The sequence below is a fragment of the Anticarsia gemmatalis genome, chromosome 2 (genome assembly GCF_050436995.1).
Source record: "Anticarsia gemmatalis isolate Benzon Research Colony breed Stoneville strain chromosome 2, ilAntGemm2 primary, whole genome shotgun sequence".
Lineage (NCBI taxonomy): Eukaryota > Metazoa > Arthropoda > Insecta > Lepidoptera > Erebidae > Anticarsia > Anticarsia gemmatalis.
Window position 1 is genome coordinate 11,096,420 of NC_134746.1, and position 17,569 is coordinate 11,113,988.

At 44.1% G+C, this 17,569-nt stretch overlaps 1 protein-coding gene across 1 annotated transcript in view; it reads left to right on the forward strand.

Moving 5' to 3' along the window:
* Positions 1-17,569, forward strand: part of poe (E3 ubiquitin-protein ligase-like protein poe) — a 45,328-nt gene that overhangs the window by 12,521 nt on the left and 15,238 nt on the right. The window contains exons 30-62 of the mRNA XM_076132338.1: positions 110-266; positions 594-758; positions 980-1,128; positions 1,247-1,353; positions 1,619-1,833; positions 2,129-2,292; positions 2,493-2,705; positions 3,049-3,213; positions 3,668-3,862; positions 4,105-4,289; positions 4,550-4,711; positions 4,850-4,982; positions 5,219-5,424; positions 5,756-5,986; positions 6,294-6,444; positions 8,323-8,456; positions 8,568-8,723; positions 8,803-8,889; positions 9,138-9,362; positions 9,604-9,784; positions 10,013-10,236; positions 10,564-10,726; positions 11,184-11,345; positions 11,564-11,729; positions 12,127-12,272; positions 12,506-12,577; positions 12,685-12,857; positions 13,099-13,375; positions 13,734-13,925; positions 14,124-14,222; positions 14,338-14,497; positions 14,690-14,852; positions 15,113-15,307. Of these exons, the coding sequence (XP_075988453.1) occupies positions 110-266; positions 594-758; positions 980-1,128; positions 1,247-1,353; positions 1,619-1,833; positions 2,129-2,292; positions 2,493-2,705; positions 3,049-3,213; positions 3,668-3,862; positions 4,105-4,289; positions 4,550-4,711; positions 4,850-4,982; positions 5,219-5,424; positions 5,756-5,986; positions 6,294-6,444; positions 8,323-8,456; positions 8,568-8,723; positions 8,803-8,889; positions 9,138-9,362; positions 9,604-9,784; positions 10,013-10,236; positions 10,564-10,726; positions 11,184-11,345; positions 11,564-11,729; positions 12,127-12,272; positions 12,506-12,577; positions 12,685-12,857; positions 13,099-13,375; positions 13,734-13,925; positions 14,124-14,222; positions 14,338-14,497; positions 14,690-14,852; positions 15,113-15,307 (5,573 nt within the window). The remainder of the gene's footprint in view (positions 1-109; positions 267-593; positions 759-979; positions 1,129-1,246; positions 1,354-1,618; positions 1,834-2,128; positions 2,293-2,492; positions 2,706-3,048; positions 3,214-3,667; positions 3,863-4,104; positions 4,290-4,549; positions 4,712-4,849; positions 4,983-5,218; positions 5,425-5,755; positions 5,987-6,293; positions 6,445-8,322; positions 8,457-8,567; positions 8,724-8,802; positions 8,890-9,137; positions 9,363-9,603; positions 9,785-10,012; positions 10,237-10,563; positions 10,727-11,183; positions 11,346-11,563; positions 11,730-12,126; positions 12,273-12,505; positions 12,578-12,684; positions 12,858-13,098; positions 13,376-13,733; positions 13,926-14,123; positions 14,223-14,337; positions 14,498-14,689; positions 14,853-15,112; positions 15,308-17,569) is intronic.

Here is a 17,569-nt window from a genome sequence, read left to right on the forward strand (position 1 = left end):
TACATAATGGCTTGCTTTTGAATTTAGGACTAGGTTCTCTTCAGTATTACAAACCGTGCCCATTATTTACCTAAACTATAGGCTTAAGTAGTAATTTTCTGTCCTACAGAGAGTTGCAGTTGGTCAGACGGTAGTAAGGAGAGTGCGGCTCCAAGCAATGCAGTGGCGACGAGCGCCGAGCCCGCCACGCCGGCGCCGCTCACCGATGCGGCCAATGACAACGCAGCGTTACTTACTGCGCTCTGCAAACATGTTGTATTGCATTGGTCAGTATAACCAATTATATCTTACATACTTCTTACAAATTACTTAAATTCATACATCAATTGTTGTTAAATTTTAGATTTAAAAGTTCACGTGATGAAAATCTACACAATGTTGTCATATATTATAAACCTTAAAAAAAACAGCTATTTTTGAAATACAGAATATATCCAGTGCCAATCTACCATATTGGATACTTCAATTTTTTTTTAAATTCGAGTAATTTGAATCTGAAGACCAAGAAAGTTGGATTCGCAGCTCGAATGAGGAGAGATGAAAAGTGAATAGTATTACGTTCTGGAGACTTGTATGTATGTGCATGTCCACAGCAGCGACGAGGTGAGCTCGCGCATGCTGACGACGCTGATCGGCGTGTGCGGCGACAGCGCGTGCTCGCCGCTGCTGCTGCGGGAGATGTGCCGCCTGGCCGACGCGCACGCCGGACGAGACCACCAGCTGCTGTTTCCTGCCGCCGTCGGGTGGCTCTCCGCATGGTACATTACTTTAGAGTATATTATTCCTTATTTAATACTTACGTCTGAAATTCGTAAAAACATCTAAAGCTAGGTCTAGATGAGTGTCACGTATAATGTAATCCAACGTGTAATGTCACGTGAATTCTACTGTGGACACGTACAGTTAATAGTATTATGTATATTGATTTTTTTTTCAATACCATGAAGTACTGAATATAATGCATAATTTCTCTTTCCAGTGTGGACAATCTCAGCAGCCCCGAGGTGCTAGAGAAGTTGGAAGAAGGTCAAGTCGACGGCACACTCGCGCCGCAAATTGAATCCGCTTGCGTATTGCTGTCATATCTTGCAGACGCATTGCACGCAATCAACACTACGCAACCTCATAGTAAGTATAATAAAATTTCAGTGTGTTTTTCTTAAGAAAATGAAAGTCGCTATTAAATTACATACCTACCTAACCTGATCTTTAATTGTGAACTAAATTATATTTTTTCTTTACTTAGCTTGGCGCTCAGTCAGTCCAACATGGGAGTCCCCGTCCGACCTCGGATTCGACTTTGACTACACTGATGAACAACAAGATGATGACGATACAAGTGCCGATGATTCGGTACGTATTAGAATTATCTATCATTTAATTATACAAACCAAGTGGTATTTTTACTTATCTTCATTCCTGGGCAAGAGAAACTTGTATGCCAATTCAAACTTATCAAAACATTCACATGGTCCCGTAAATCCCTGGATATCTGTGATGAATTATTATTTGAAATTCTGTGCACGCAAGCTATCTTACGTCTATAAAACTTCTTTGGCTCTTATATACGATACGTAATCTATGTCGTTTTGGTATTAACACTTATTTTTTGTATCAGGACGAAGACGCGATGCTCCAATACAAGCTGTGCACATTCACGGTGACGCAGCGCGAGTTCATGAACCAGCACTGGTACCACTGCCACACGTGCAAGATGGTGGACGGCGTGGGCGTGTGCACGGTGTGCGCGCGCGTCTGTCACCGCGGACACGACGTGTCGTACGCCAAGTTCGGCAACTTCTTCTGTGATTGTGGCGCTAAGCCCGATTCTAGGTAAAATTTGGATGTTCTATTGCTTTTGCTAAGAACAGTATGTATGATTTGTATGAACTAAACAAGTCTTGATAAGAAATGTAATAAATACTGCCTTAGTGGCATGTGTGATACGGTCTGCACAGGTAGTGTTTGAATGAATATGATTACAAGAAAAAAGATAATTTAAAGATTTTTTGTGCTTTTTATGTTATGATAAAATTATTTTGAACAAAAGCGGGTATGTAGATTCAAAGAAAGTATAACGGTGATTCCAATCTCTTGTATTTGACTGTATTATTTTTTTGTATCGTAGCTGTCAGGCGTTAGTGAAGCGTTCAGTGACTTTGGGCGGTGCTCGCGGCGCGGGTACTGAAGAAGCCGCTCCTGCACCGTCTCTACGTCGCCGTCCTTCCAGCCCGGCCCCACCGGCCATTCTCGCTCCACCACGACGACCTGTGCTTGCTTCTAATATCCAAGGTATAGAAAACTGTGTGCTATTTATTCTAAGGTCGCTTTAAATTAGAAGTGTAAAGAACTGCAATGGCGTGCATTATTTATAAAATGACTTCAAATCGTCAACTCAAATAATTTTTTTTCGCTAGCACGCCTATAGTCACGAAATATTATTTTATTTTAGTTGATTTTTTCATAATTAATATAATAATGATATTGGTCAGGATGTCGTCAATACCTATCTACGTACACCGGCTGGGGATCATGCATCTCCCGCGTTCGTCGTTTGCTCGAAGCATTAGCGGGTGGAGTTCGTCTAGCGTGTGAACGTGCGGCTCCCACCGGCGCACACGGACGTGCCCAGCGTGCACTCGCGCAACTTCACCTTGGGGAGAAGAAGTTCACTCATACCGACAATCTTATGCTGCCGACACTTGGTATGTGAATCTTTTATTTTATAATTAATATTAAATTTTGGCAAAATGTACAAAAGTGTAGAAAGCAGCTGCAGTGGAACACATGAACATTAAAACTGGTTCTATGTGAGGGTCAAATCGACAAGTGACAAAGAAACGTTAGACTGGTTTCACAACAATCCACGTCGCTATGGGACGGTGTTCTATCATCTCATGTGGCGGAACTCCAGGCTAGGACAGGTCTCCAGGGCAGCTGTAAACCAGCTTAATGGTGTCTTAACCTCAAACCCTCTTTTCATATTAACATTTATGGAACCGGTTAACAACTAAAGAGTAGAATTACAATATAAACTATTTTATCCAGGGTCCCAAGAAGGCGCGTTCGAGAACGTACGCATGTCGTACACGGGCGAGACGGGACAGACCATCCGTCAGCTGATGTCGGCTCACAAGCTGCGTCGCGTCGCTATGTGCTGCCTCGCCTCGCCGCAGGGACGCAGGCAACATCTCGCTGTGTCACATGAGAAAGGTAACATACTAATATATCTATTGCTACAATTAAAATAATAGTACAAATGGCGGCCTTATCGCTGTTATAACTATAGAAGTTGTATTGTTTATATGATTGTTATTATAGGGATTACATATTCATGTTTGAACCAGCCCCTTTGTCAAATAAACAATAAAAAAAACCTATTGCTACATTTTTTTTCCCGTATTTAATACGTCTGATATTAAAAAGTTTTTATGGTTGTCCGGGATACTATTCTATTTGATATTAGTTATAGCTAAGTTATTTGACTCATATTGATAGTTTTAACTAAAACAAGTACAAAACTACTATTTTGAACTACATTGGAGGTTTTAAAGATAACGTGTTGCGAACCTGAAACTTGGTATTAAATATCTAATTAATGTTGAATAACAGAAACCGTACTTTCTACGTTTAAGCTGAAAAAATGCTAATAAACCTTTTTTTATAGGCAAGATCACAGTCCTCCAACTGTCCGCGCTGCTGAAACAAGCGGACTCATCGAAACACAAGCTGACATTGACGCGTCTATCATCGGCTCCCATTCCGTTCATGGTGCTGAGTCTTAGTGGTAACCCGTGGAACGAGGATCTGCTAGCTGTATGTGGCCTCAAGGAATGCCATGTACTTACTTTCAACAGCGGTGGTAAGTAAGACAGATATTTTTTTTGCTTGTATTATTGTCTGTATGTGTGTATGTCACTGAACTTCTCTTAAACGACTGGATCAATTTTGATGAAAATTTTTGTGTGTGTTCAACGGGATTTGAGAATGGTTTAGATTATTAAAAATAGTTTTAAATTTTCAAATTAAAGACGTGTAGACCGGACAACGTCTGTCGGGTCCGCTAGTTCTAAATAAAACAATTATTTCATTTTCCGTCTGTAGGTGCAGTAGCAGACCACCTAGTACTGAACACAGGTTTGGAAGGCAACAACTACGTCATCAAGGCAATATGGCTGCCGGGTTCGCAGACACAGCTCGCGCTGGTCACATCCGACTTTGTCAAGATCTTCGACCTGAGCAAGGATCTTAACAATCCTATGCATCACTTCCTCGTACCTAGTGGAAAGGTAAGAAAGAGAATTGATTAATTTTTATTTAAGTTATTGTTTACGTACATTTATGACGTCATCCGACGGGTCCCTCAACGTGCACCTTCAGTTGCGTGGTGCACGTACTAATATAGTATTTGACTTTACGTCGACATTATTATGCTTCTTATTAGCTGTCACGTATGTGACTAAATTAAAGTGTATACGTTGGCGTAATAATTTTATTAAATATTAATAACAGGTACTAATTGACTTCAATTTCAATTTACTTTACCTAGGTTCGTGACGTAACATTCGTGAACCAAGACGGTGTGATGCACATGCTGTGCATGAGCTCGGCCGGTCACATTTACTGGCAGCCAATGAGCGAGGAGTCTCGCGCCACTCTCGGCACTTTCTACGTCACCAACACGCTAGAAGTACTGCACCCTGAAATACAGGTAAGAAATATGTCTATAATATAATATTACACGGGATTACAGCGATCATGCATTTTACTTTGTTGAACCTAAAATTTCGCTATAACTTGTTGCAAACATAAGCTAGCAGTTAGTAATTTTATTTTGTTTTTGCTATAGGACGTAGCAGGATTGGTCGGCGGCGGTGGTGTCTCCATATACTATTCCCACACACTCAAGATGTTGTTCTTCTCATACGCGCAAGGCAAGAGTTTCCTCGCGCCGCTTAACACTGTTGAAGAAAGTGTTAAAGGTATGCTAACCTACTTTTCGTTTTACAGCTAAAGCAAACTTTTACAATAAATATTAGTAATCCTTCGTCAGTCAGAAACACTGATTCGAGTTTGATGGCTTGGCAAGATTATTTAAATTTTGACTTTGAAGTGAGTACCATAAAAACATTAGGTAACACAAGTGCAGTTCTTAACATGAGGGAAATGTAGGTCTAACCTGAATTTTGCTAACAATATTCTTACTTCTTCCGTTTAGGAACAGCAATGATAGTTCTATCAACGTCATCGAGTCAGAAGGAAGGCGGTGGTCGCGGCGGCGGCAAGCAGGCGGGCGCGCAGTCGCTGTGCCAGTGGGCCGAGGTGCCCGGACACCCCGGTCTAGTCACCGCGGTCATGCAGGCCTCCAACAACCCCGTTGTGCTCATGCTCACGCCTACTAATATATTCGTGCAAGAGATTAAGGCGAGATGCTGAACCTTTTCCTTGATAGTATTCTATAGTAACTGTAGTGTTGAATATGGTCAAATCGGTTATTTAATCAGTTTATTTGGAATTTGTCTAGTGTGTAGATTATAAATACTGGACAGTAATTTCTAAAACCAATCTCAGCAGTGGGACAGTAAAGAATTAAAAATATATATTAACGTTATTAATCTTCAACGTTAAGCAAGCTTAGAATAAATCGTTAACAATTTGATTTATCAGTGAATATTGAACATTATTTTCCTTGACAGTCCTAATTCAATATAACACGAAATATGGTGCAATAAAAACGTTATTTCTTATTTCATAGGTGGTGCCAGCCAAGGCGAAGATCACAGACATGGTAGCAGTCCGTCACTGGTGCGGCGGCGGCGGGGAGCAGAAGAGCACTCTGATCCTGCTGTGTGAAGACGGCTCTCTGCGCATGTACGCGGCCAGCAGCGAGCACACCGGCTACTGGCTGTCGCCCGCCATACAACCCACGCACGCGCCCAGGCGACGACCTAAACTCATGCCGCACTCCAAGGGCAAGGCACAACAGGTACGTCGTTAATAATCTTTAATTCAAACAAACTAACCTGGGTAAATACTAGTACTGACAGCAATAGTAGTTGAACAAGTAATAGAAAAGTGAACAGTGGGGAGTATTGCCAATCCCGACTAATCTTAGTGGAAATTAGTTACTTCAGCGTTCTTGCATTACCATTTTATTTAGAAATTTAGAAAGAAAAGACTACTTCTCTCGAAAGTGGAAAAGGAGTTCATAGTATACTCAAAATGTCTAGTCATATTAAAATAGTATTTCTAGTATCACAAAAGACTTTTAAACATGCATGATATTTATACAGGCGGTGACTAAATCGAATGCGAACGGAGCACCTCAGTTCCCCATCGACTTCTTCGAGCACTGCGTCGCGATGAACGACATCGAGTTCGGTGGTAACGACCTATTGCAGGTCTATAACACGCAACAGATAAAACATCGACTCAATACTACTGGTAAGTTACACTTGATTTTATACAGGGTGTCCCAAAACTCAACGATAATCCGAGACAGGATGAAAGGCCAAGTCATACCGGCTATAGGAAAAATAAAAAAAAAATCCCATATCACTTAGTTCAGCAATAATAGACACTTTTCAAAAAAGTTGAAAATCCACACCCTTGGTCGCATTTTCAAGTCCTGTGGTCACCAATGTCACAATATCGCTGTGTTTTTTTGAATTTCGTGATCTTAATTAAATATGCTATTAATTGTATAACAAATTAATGCACAAAACATTGTTAATTTAATAAAAAAAGTTAAGTTTTAGTGAGTCATCTTTCTCAAAAATATCGTTAGTCAACTTTGACGCTTCATACTGAAAAAAAAATGTACTACACTACCCTTGGCAAGTTATTTCAAAAGTTGGCGCATTTAATCAAGATTTCAAAATAGTATAACACTTGCCACTTTTCTTGCCATTAAAAATGTTATTTTTATTTGAACGAAGAGTATCCTCGCAAATGGATCGGACGCAGTGGTACAATTTTATGGCATCCTCGTTCCCCCGATCTAAATCTAGTAGATATTTTTTACTGGGAATGCATAAAAGAAAAATTCTATTCAAAATTAATACAAAATCTATCAGGACTTCGCCAGAAAATTGACACAGCGTCTGAAGAAATAAATGCAAGGAATTTTGATTGATTGGTGCAAAGGTCTTTTGTAAGGCGTTGCAGAGCCTGTATTCGTGCCAGAGGAAAGCAATTATTTTTAGTAAAGATGTAATTGAGTCAGTCCATAGCAAATATTTAATGTAATAAACATAATAGGTTATAATAATTAAAAAAAAAAACAATGAACGAACCATCGATCTTATTTAATTATTCTCCTTAAACTAAAGTAATTCCGAATTGTTTTCCTCTAGCATGAATTCAGGCTCTGCAACGCCTTACAAAAGACCTTTGCACCGGTCAATCAAAATTCCTTGCATTTATTTCCTCTGACGCTGTGTCAATTTTCTGGCGAAGTTCTGATAGATTTTGTATTGATTTTGAATAGAGTTTTTCTTTTATGCATTCCCAGTAAAAAATATCTACTAGATTTAGATCGGGGGAACGAGGATGCCATAAAATTGTACCACTGCGTCCGATCCATTTGCGAGGATACTCTTCGTTCAAATAAAAATAACATTTTTAATGGCAAGAAAAGTGGCAAGTGTTATACTATTTTGAAATCTTGATTAAATGCGCCAACTTTTGAAATAACTTGCCAAGGGTAGTGTAGTACATTTTTTTTCAGTATGAAGCGTCAAAGTTGACTAACGATATTTTTGAGAAAGATGACTCACAAAAACTTAACTTTTTTATTAAATTAACAATGTTTTGCGCATTAATTTGTTATACGATTAATAGCATATTTAATTAAGATCACGAAATTCAAAAAAACACAGCGAAATTGTGACATTGGTGATCACAGGACTTTAAAATGCGACCAAGGGTGTGGATTTTCAACTTTTTTGAAAAGTGGCTATTATTGCTGAACTAAGTGATATGGAATTTTTATTTTATTTTTCCTATAGCCGGTATGACTTGGCCTTTCATCCTGTCTCGGATTATCGTTGAGTTTTGGGACACCCTGTATATGTAGCAATTTTTTTTTAATAACAGTACACACTTAACTTAGAACTTTTGTTATTTGGCATTATTTCGTCGGGAAAGTTGGCCAAGTCATGAGAATGTTACAACTGGCTGCCTTCTACGCTTTATTTGCTCCCCGAAATAAATAGATAATTATGTATTTGATTCAAATGCGACGGTTGATCGGCACCAAGATTATTTTTCACACTCGTCTCTTTAGTCTCTACTTTTATATTAAAATATTTTTTGTTTCAGGCTTATACGTGGTATCAACAAAGATGAGCGGATTTGGAATGGAAGTAATAAACTCAGATCCTAACATGGTCATCTGTGGTATTCGAGTATTGCTCGGAAGCCAAGATGTTGCCAGAACACCTACCTATGTTGAAGTAAGTAGTACGATATTTAAAAAGATGTATAAAAATAGCTACATTTTCTATTAAAATTTAGTACTATTGCAAATTTTTGCCATATTCTAAGTGTATTTAATTTTCTTTTAGGTCTACGGAAGGTCTATTCAGACTCTAGTGGTCCGCAACCGCTGGTTTGATATACCGTTGACACGTGAAGAATCACTTCAATCAGACAAAAAGCTTGTCATTACTTTCGGACCGTCGCAGGATCCTGATGGTGTTACCATGGTTGATTCTGTTAAGGTAAATAATATAAGACGATTTGTTTGAACCAAGACTTTTTATTAGAGTGTATTTTAAATGTGTTATGTTTGTGTTTTAGGTGTACGGTAAGAATAAAGAACAGTTCGGATGGCCTGAAGATAACGAAGATCCTTCCGCTTGTCCTTCATCAAGCAAGGTTGCTCAGGTAATTATTAGTTATTATAAGTATTACAATATTTTTATGCAAGAAACATCAAATATTGCTGTAAGAACGTATTTACAACGGATACGTTTTTAGTGCGTACAACTATACCGAGCGTGTCTTTGTGAACATATATTTTGATAGATGTTACTTGAAAATAAATGAAATCGTCTACTGTATTATTTAAACTATATTATTTAAACGTTATTAAAAGTTTGTAGAGATTGTAATATAATCCGTATATTTACTAGGAGGGTGAAGGTGGTGTAGGAGGATGGAAGCCGTCACCACTGGAACGTCTAGCGTGTGCAGCTCTCGAAGCTCTGGAGCTAGGAGCAGGCGCGTCAGCCGCGGGGGCCCACGCGGCCGCCGAGCCCGCGCGCCGCCTGCTGTGTGCCCCCGCGCCGCCGCACCTGCATGCTCGGGCACAGTGCTTGCTTAGAGCACTACATCATACACACTACCATCAGTACAAGGTTAGTAAACAACTATGCACTAACAGCATATGTTTATGACACGTAATTCAGTATAATTTTTAATAATTTAAGCTACAATCTTTCTTTGCATATATAATAGGTATTTGCGCCAAAGGAACGTTATTGTGTAAAATAGTTAAAAAAATACGCAGGATTAACATTTTTTATTTTTGCAATACAATTATACAAAAGTATCCAACAATTGAACTAATAATATTGTAACCTTGTATTTCTCCGAAAGGATCAAGCCATCCTCAAGTATGTGTGCACGTCACTCCGAGAGCTCCGTGATACAGCTGACCCGCACAACATCGACCCAGAGGCATACTTCCGACTGGTGCTGTTGGCTCGCGGCGTAGCTGTTGCTAGACCACACCATCTTGTCAAGTATAGCGCGCCGACACCACCGAGACCAGCCAATGGTAAGAACAAAATCAGATTCTATGGATCTATTATTATTTTTATTACCTAAAGAGTCCACAGAAAAATAAGGTATTCGTAATATTACGTACACGAACGATAAAATTAAATCCAAAACTGATATGTTTCAAACGTAACCACACCGTTATAGCCATCAACCGGTACCTGTGCATATACTGTACAAATAGCAAATAAAAATAAAAGATCATAACACCAATATTATTTGTTAGGCGACTGGTCAGTACTTTGGAAGAACGACAACCAAGAAGACAAAGAGAAGGAGCCACACTTATGCGCGTTGCTCACAAGCGTGCTCTGGCGCCTCGCCGCTTGTCGCTCGTCTACAGCGCAGCCGCCCGGCATCCTGTCTTACGGGCTGAGACATCCCGAACATACGATGCATGCGCTCGCTGATACGGTGCACGCTTTCCAACTGCATGCCGAGCCGGAATGTGTAAGTATTTTTCGTTTACTGTGTGTTATTTGTTAATGGAAAAGTTTTTGTTTTCTATTTATTCTTTAACGCTAATTATTTTCACTGAACGTTAAAAATAATGTCCAGTAATATTCGTTCATTTACGTTACTTAAGTGACACTAAGTTACTTCAGTAAACGGTTACATGTAAGTGTAAACGCGTCAAAAATACGCGTTTTATTTGTCAAAACACGCGTTATAGTTTTAATATTTCAGTACATACATAAAAAAAATCTGATAGATTTCTAAATACTAGTAATAGTTTCTATTCGAAATTGTAACATTTCACATAATATCTTCTCCTAGATTGACTTCGGCAACCAAATCTACCTTTCACTCCTACTGGCCGAGGACCAGAGCATAAGCTTCGGTGCTAAAGCAGCCTTAATGAGAGTCCTTCGTCCTCGAGTAAAGAGGCGCCGCGTGTACATACCGTCCCCGCCCAACACGCCCGGGACAGGTAAGAAAAGTATGTAGCCTTTATATCTATGCTCAAGGTGGAGGGATTTACTAACAGTTGCGAGGAAATAATGGTTAGTGGACTAATAATATAATAGTGTGCTTTTCATGAGTATGTGAATTTCCAGTCAGCATCCAAAGCCGACAAAAACTTTTAGATCGCCATTTTGGATTTAACCCCTGTCCCACTGCAAGGGTCTTCTCCCGTGATGAGAGAGGGGTTAGTCCACTACGCTGGCTAATTGCGGGTTGGGGTTGCGGGCTGGCCAAAGAGCTATACACAATAGTTTACCAAAACCGATACTATAAAAAACGAATACTAGATTCTAACATGACAGACAATTTTTTTTTTGTCCAATTTGTGTCCAATTTTACAAAAAAAAAACATAAGAATAGTAAGTAAGATACATAAGATAGTTACAGCAGTACTTAGGACGGACAGTCTGTAAACAAGTATTTTTATTCAGGTGCAGGATCGTCCGTAACTACGGCTCAGCCAACAAGCTCGATCACCGAAGCGGCCGTGTCCGAGTCGGACTTGAGTGCGAACCGCGATGAACAACAGGAGAACCAGTTTATGGACGTCGATGATTCTCTGGAGCCTATGGTGTTGCTTGCACCAGATGGAGGTATGACTAATATTTCAGTCATTTATAATAATTATTCTGGCCTCAAACCCGTGCACTAGCGATTAAATATAGACGTATACTAGTCCTATTAAGTGTTGTCTGTTGTTCGTAAAACAAATTGTAAGTTTAAATAATTTAGATGTGCCCATGCGACACCGAGTTTCCCCGTGCTTGTCGACTTAGTAGTAGTTTACAGTTTGTTGAACTATTGTTACCAGGTCTAGAAGCCCTACTAGACATTCCACCGGACGCGGATGACGAGACGATGGTAGAGCTGGCAATAGCCCTCTCTTTACAAGAGCAGCCACGACGTGCCCCGCCCGCACCGTCTGCGCCGCCACCACCCGCGCCTGGCTTCAGCGATGCTACTGCGTCACCGCCTGCGTAAGTAACACTTAACTTTAAAATGTTTAAATCAAATATATTATGTATGTAATGATTAAGAAATAGCACAGATCTATTTAAATTTCTTACGAAACACTGAACTTGTTATTACTTTTGAATACTTTTTTCTAACCAACAAGAGCATGAGACCAGTATTGATTACTTTCTTTTGCGTTGTCATTAAAAACGCACGACGACAAAGTCTTGTTAAATAGCTGTAAATAATAATTACTACTATCAATATCGTATGATTATTTTCAAACTTCAGTGGTTAAGCGAGCTTATATTATGCAACTTTTATGTATTGTGTGATAGCCTCAAAATTGTGTTATTCTACAAATTACATTTTGTTTTAATCGCAAGTATGGCACTTTATTCTTAGACTACATTTATCTAGCTCCGACGACGAGGGCAGTACCGCGGCGACGGACGGCAGTACTCTGCGCACGTCGCCCGCGGACCCGCCCGGCTCGGCCGGCTCGGACAGCGGTGGCTCTGGTGCTGATAGCATCGGAGGAGTCTCCGGACGTAGCAGCGCTTATGGTCAGTTATTAACTAAAACTTCTTTCTATTTTATAATTTGCAAAGAGGCTTTTCTATTTTGTGCTATCTATTTTGTTTTGTAAAGATTTTTTATACACCTAGTAAGTTTCCTTGCAAGTTTGTGATTGGTCCCCGATTGATGTTAGTTTTTCTTTGAACCAAACATATTTCTTGTTGTTAAGATGAGATTACGTACAGATTAAATGATTTGGTGTTTTGCTTTGTTCCTCTAGGTGAAATGGTGTCAGCCCCGTCGGGAACAAACCCTGCTTCCACTACTATTGTGGCACCTGTGCCTATTACAGGTTAGTTTCCTTAAACATGTTTAAAAAAAACATCTAGACGCAAAAAGAAAAACTCAGTTATATTCAGAAAAAATATTTATAACTTCGTGTTAATTTTTAATGTTCAGCTGGCCCATCGACATCGTCATCTCAACCCGTGGCGTCAACATCAAGAACGATTGAAGCAGAGAGTGAAACACGCAAGTTGCACGCGTTGAGACTGTCGCTACTGTCCGCGGCACTCGACGCTCTGCCTACATTGAGATACTTGCCTGGAGTTAGAGCTATACCTTTCGTGCAGGTAAGCATCAATTTTTTTTATTTAAGGCTCTCTACACACATGTTCTTTAATTTAAATATGGGTATAATGTTTCTAGCATTTTTCTGTGACTTCCATTAGATTTTACCGGGATTATAAACGGGCATAGGGACGTACCCTACGTATACGTGCGAATAACGCGCACGATGTGAATCCGCTCCTAAAGTGATATGTTTAACATGCAAGTCGATCAAAATGTTTATAATTTTCTTTTCATTATCAGGTGGTGTTAATGCTAGCTGGTGACTTAGACTCCAGCGTGGAAGGCGACCGTGCAGTCCTGGACCGTCTCCTCGAGCTCCTAGTCTCAGAGCTAGACATCCAGACTGAAGAGAACACGAACACTGAAGATCGTACTGAAAGGAAAGAGTTACAGATGGCTATCATGCGCCTAGAACTGTTGGTGTCTGAGCTGGACATGCAAGGAGAGGAGACCAACCCTCCGATACATGAGCGCACTAATAGGAGGGAACTGCAACTCGTTATTATGAGATTGCTTAGTAAGTATCAAATTGTTTATTCTTCTTCTTATCGTATAAGTTAATGCTCAACCTAGTATTAAAGTTGTTCAGGCTGCCCCGCCAAAGCACAAAAACGTCCGGTTTCAATACCACTATGTGGTCACCAATCTCTGGAATGACCGCGCCAAGGTTTGCTTAACCCATAGATCGTTGATCGGTGAGCGCATCTTACTATGGGCGCCTCCTTGTTTAATACATAGTTTCTACGTACGTATGTAGGATACGTGTTTACAGCTTTCCTTGGCGATTTTCGTCGAATAGGCTATTATTTTGTTGGAGACAATACTTTTCCAAACTACAAAACACAGGCAGGTATTGATACGTATGTTACCCATAGGTGTGCTGATGGCTCGCTGGAAGAGCTCGGCGACGAGTGGCAGCGCGGCAGGACGCGCCGAGGTGACGGGTGGAGCATGCGCGGCGCACGTGTCGCGCCTGGCCGCCGCCGCGCTTGTACGTGCTCATGCTCCCGCACACTGCTACCGCGTGCTCGCTGCTCTGCTGCCCTACTGGAAGGAGAAGGCTAGCAGTACGTATACCTGACATGATTGTTATTAGAATATTTCGTGCGTATACGTTTGTGGTCATGTCACTGATTACATCTGTAAAAAGTTACTTCGTATGAGCTTCATAATACGTCGATCACCAAATATCTGCATTGTTTGTGAGCGTGTCTTGAACGCTTAGGTTGATCATAGGTTTTCTCATAGATTATTTTGTTATTTAGATACAGGAAGTGCGACTACTGGTCAGCAACTACTAAAACCACAGCCACCGCAGCCATTGCCTGACATGCAGCCGTTCTTCGTCAAGGAATACCTGAAGAGTGAGTACTTACATTTTTAGAGTTATCCATCAATATTACAGTTCTGAGATTTACTGAGTTAAAGACCATACATATTTTTTTAATGGTGTTATTTAATCACGTGTTTATATCACAGGTCATGCGTTGGACGTGTTCGACAACTACCCGCAGCTGCTGATGGAGATGGCCTTACGTCTCCCTTGTCAGATCCACAAGCACTGCGACCCGGCGCACTTTGACGCGCGCTGGCGTACGCTACTCTGCGAATACATGATGAACCAACAGACGCCGCTCAGGTAATATATAAAAAGATACAACTATAGAGAGAATGCCAAATTAATATTGAATTAATTATTAAATTACTTATGCTGTATTTATTTTGACGCCGTTCTTGCTGCTCATGATTACAAAATGTATCCTAAAGTCCTTTCGATATTCTATATTTTTACCTCTATACTTTTATAATTTTGGATATTCTTTATAAACAGAAAACAAGTCCGCAAGCTGTTGCTTCTATTGTGTGGTACCCGTGAGCGCTACCGTCAACTGCGAGACGTGCACGCTCTCGACACGCACTTGAATGCGGCGCGAGCACTTCTCGCTACCGACCCTGCGTACGACAAGCTTGTGCAGCTTATGGATCATCTCAAGGTAATATTGAATGGAGACAAGGGACTATTTCACACTCGATAGATGTTCTATTATCATGAAACGTATCAGACATCACGCATTTCAACTGTTAAGCTAAATTGTCTAACATTGTCAGCGGCTAGTGTTAATAATTCCTGATCAAAATTGTACGCATAACTATTTTTCAATGTAATTAGGAAAGCTATAATGTAGTGGTATTTGCCAGTAACGAATAAGTGATGTTTTAATGATGTGAAAATACAGTAATTTGTTGTTTATAGGCGTGTGCGGAGATCGTGAGCGCGCGCACGGGCAACTGGCAGCACACGTGCAGCACGGAGCGGCGCGAGGCGCTGGCGTGGCTCGTGACCGTGGCGCGCCGCGTGCACCCGCACGTGGCGCCCACCGTGCTGCAGCTGCTGCAGGCCGCGCTCTGCGCGCCCACCAACCACCAGCGCGCTGAGAACAAGGTACACGTTATAGTCGCTATACATACAACTGGCAGCACACGTGCAGCACGGAGCGGCGCGAGGCGCTGGCGTGGCTCGTGACCGTGGCGCGCCGCGTGCACCCGCACGTGGCGCCCACCGTGCTGCAGCTGCTGCAGGCCGCGCTCTGCGCGCCCACCAACCACCAGCGCGCTGAGAACAAGGTACACGTTATAGTCGCTATACATACAACTGGCAGCACACGTGCAGCACGGAGCGGCGCGAGGCGCTGGCGTGGCTCGTGACCGTGGCGCGCCGCGTGCACCCGCACGTGGCGCCCACCGTGCTGCAGCTGCTGCAGGCCGCGCTCTGCGCGCCCACCAACCACCAGCGCGCTGAGAACAAGGTACACGTTATAGTCGCTATACATACAACTGGCAGCACACGTGCAGCACGGAGCGGCGCGAGGCGCTGGCGTGGCTCGTGACCGTGGCGCGCCGCGTGCACCCGCACGTGGCGCCCACCGTGCTGCAGCTGCTGCAGGCCGCGCTCTGCGCGCCCACCAACCACCAGCGCGCTGAGAACAAGGTACACGTTATAGTCGCTATACATACAACTGGCAGCACACGTGCAGCACGGAGCGGCGCGAGGCGCTGGCGTGGCTCGTGACCGTGGCGCGCCGCGTGCACCCGCACGTGGCGCCCACCGTGCTGCAGCTGCTGCAGGCCGCGCTCTGCGCGCCCACCAACCACCAGCGCGCTGAGAACAAGGTACACGTTATAGTCGCTATACATACAACTGGCAGCACACGTGCAGCACGGAGCGGCGCGAGGCGCTGGCGTGGCTCGTGACCGTGGCGCGCCGCGTGCACCCGCACGTGGCGCCCACCGTGCTGCAGCTGCTGCAGGCCGCGCTCTGCGCGCCCACCAACCACCAGCGCGCTGAGAACAAGGTACACGTTATAGTCGCTATACATACAACTGGCAGCACACGTGCAGCACGGAGCGGCGCGAGGCGCTGGCGTGGCTCGTGACCGTGGCGCGCCGCGTGCACCCGCACGTGGCGCCCACCGTGCTGCAGCTGCTGCAGGCCGCGCTCTGCGCGCCCACCAACCACCAGCGCGCTGAGAACAAGGTACACGTTATAGTCGCTATACATACAACTGGCAGCACACGTGCAGCACGGAGCGGCGCGAGGCGCTGGCGTGGCTCGTGACCGTGGCGCGCCGCGTGCACCCGCACGTGGCGCCCACCGTGCTGCAGCTGCTGCAGGCCGCGCTCTGCGCGCCCACCAACCACCAGCGCGCTGAGAACAAGGTACACGTTATAGTCGCTATACATACAACTGGCAGCACACGTGCAGCACGGAGCGGCGCGAGGCGCTGGCGTGGCTCGTGACCGTGGCGCGCCGCGTGCACCCGCACGTGGCGCCCACCGTGCTGCAGCTGCTGCAGGCCGCGCTCTGCGCGCCCACCAACCACCAGCGCGCTGAGAACAAGGTACACGTTATAGTCGCTATACATACAACTGGCAGCACACGTGCAGCACGGAGCGGCGCGAGGCGCTGGCGTGGCTCGTGACCGTGGCGCGCCGCGTGCACCCGCACGTGGCGCCCACCGTGCTGCAGCTGCTGCAGGCCGCGCTCTGCGCGCCCACCAACCACCAGCGCGCTGAGAACAAGGTACACGTTATAGTCGCTATACATACAACTGGCAGCACACGTGCAGCACGGAGCGGCGCGAGGCGCTGGCGTGGCTCGTGACCGTGGCGCGCCGCGTGCACCCGCACGTGGCGCCCACCGTGCTGCAGCTGCTGCAGGCCGCGCTCTGCGCGCCCACCAACCACCAGCGCGCTGAGAACAAGGTACACGTTATAGTCGCTATACATACAACTGGCAGCACACGTGCAGCACGGAGCGGCGCGAGGCGCTGGCGTGGCTCGTGACCGTGGCGCGCCGCGTGCACCCGCACGTGGCGCCCACCGTGCTGCAGCTGCTGCAGGCCGCGCTCTGCGCGCCCACCAACCACCAGCGCGCTGAGAACAAGGTACACGTTATAGTCGCTATACATACAACTGGCAGCACACGTGCAGCACGGAGCGGCGCGAGGCGCTGGCGTGGCTCGTGACCGTGGCGCGCCGCGTGCACCCGCACGTGGCGCCCACCGTGCTGCAGCTGCTGCAGGCCGCGCTCTGCGCGCCCACCAACCACCAGCGCGCTGAGAACAAGGTACACGTTATAGTCGCTATACATACAAAACAAAAAATAATAATTCCAATAGATACATTGCACGTCCGCAAAATACGATCATGC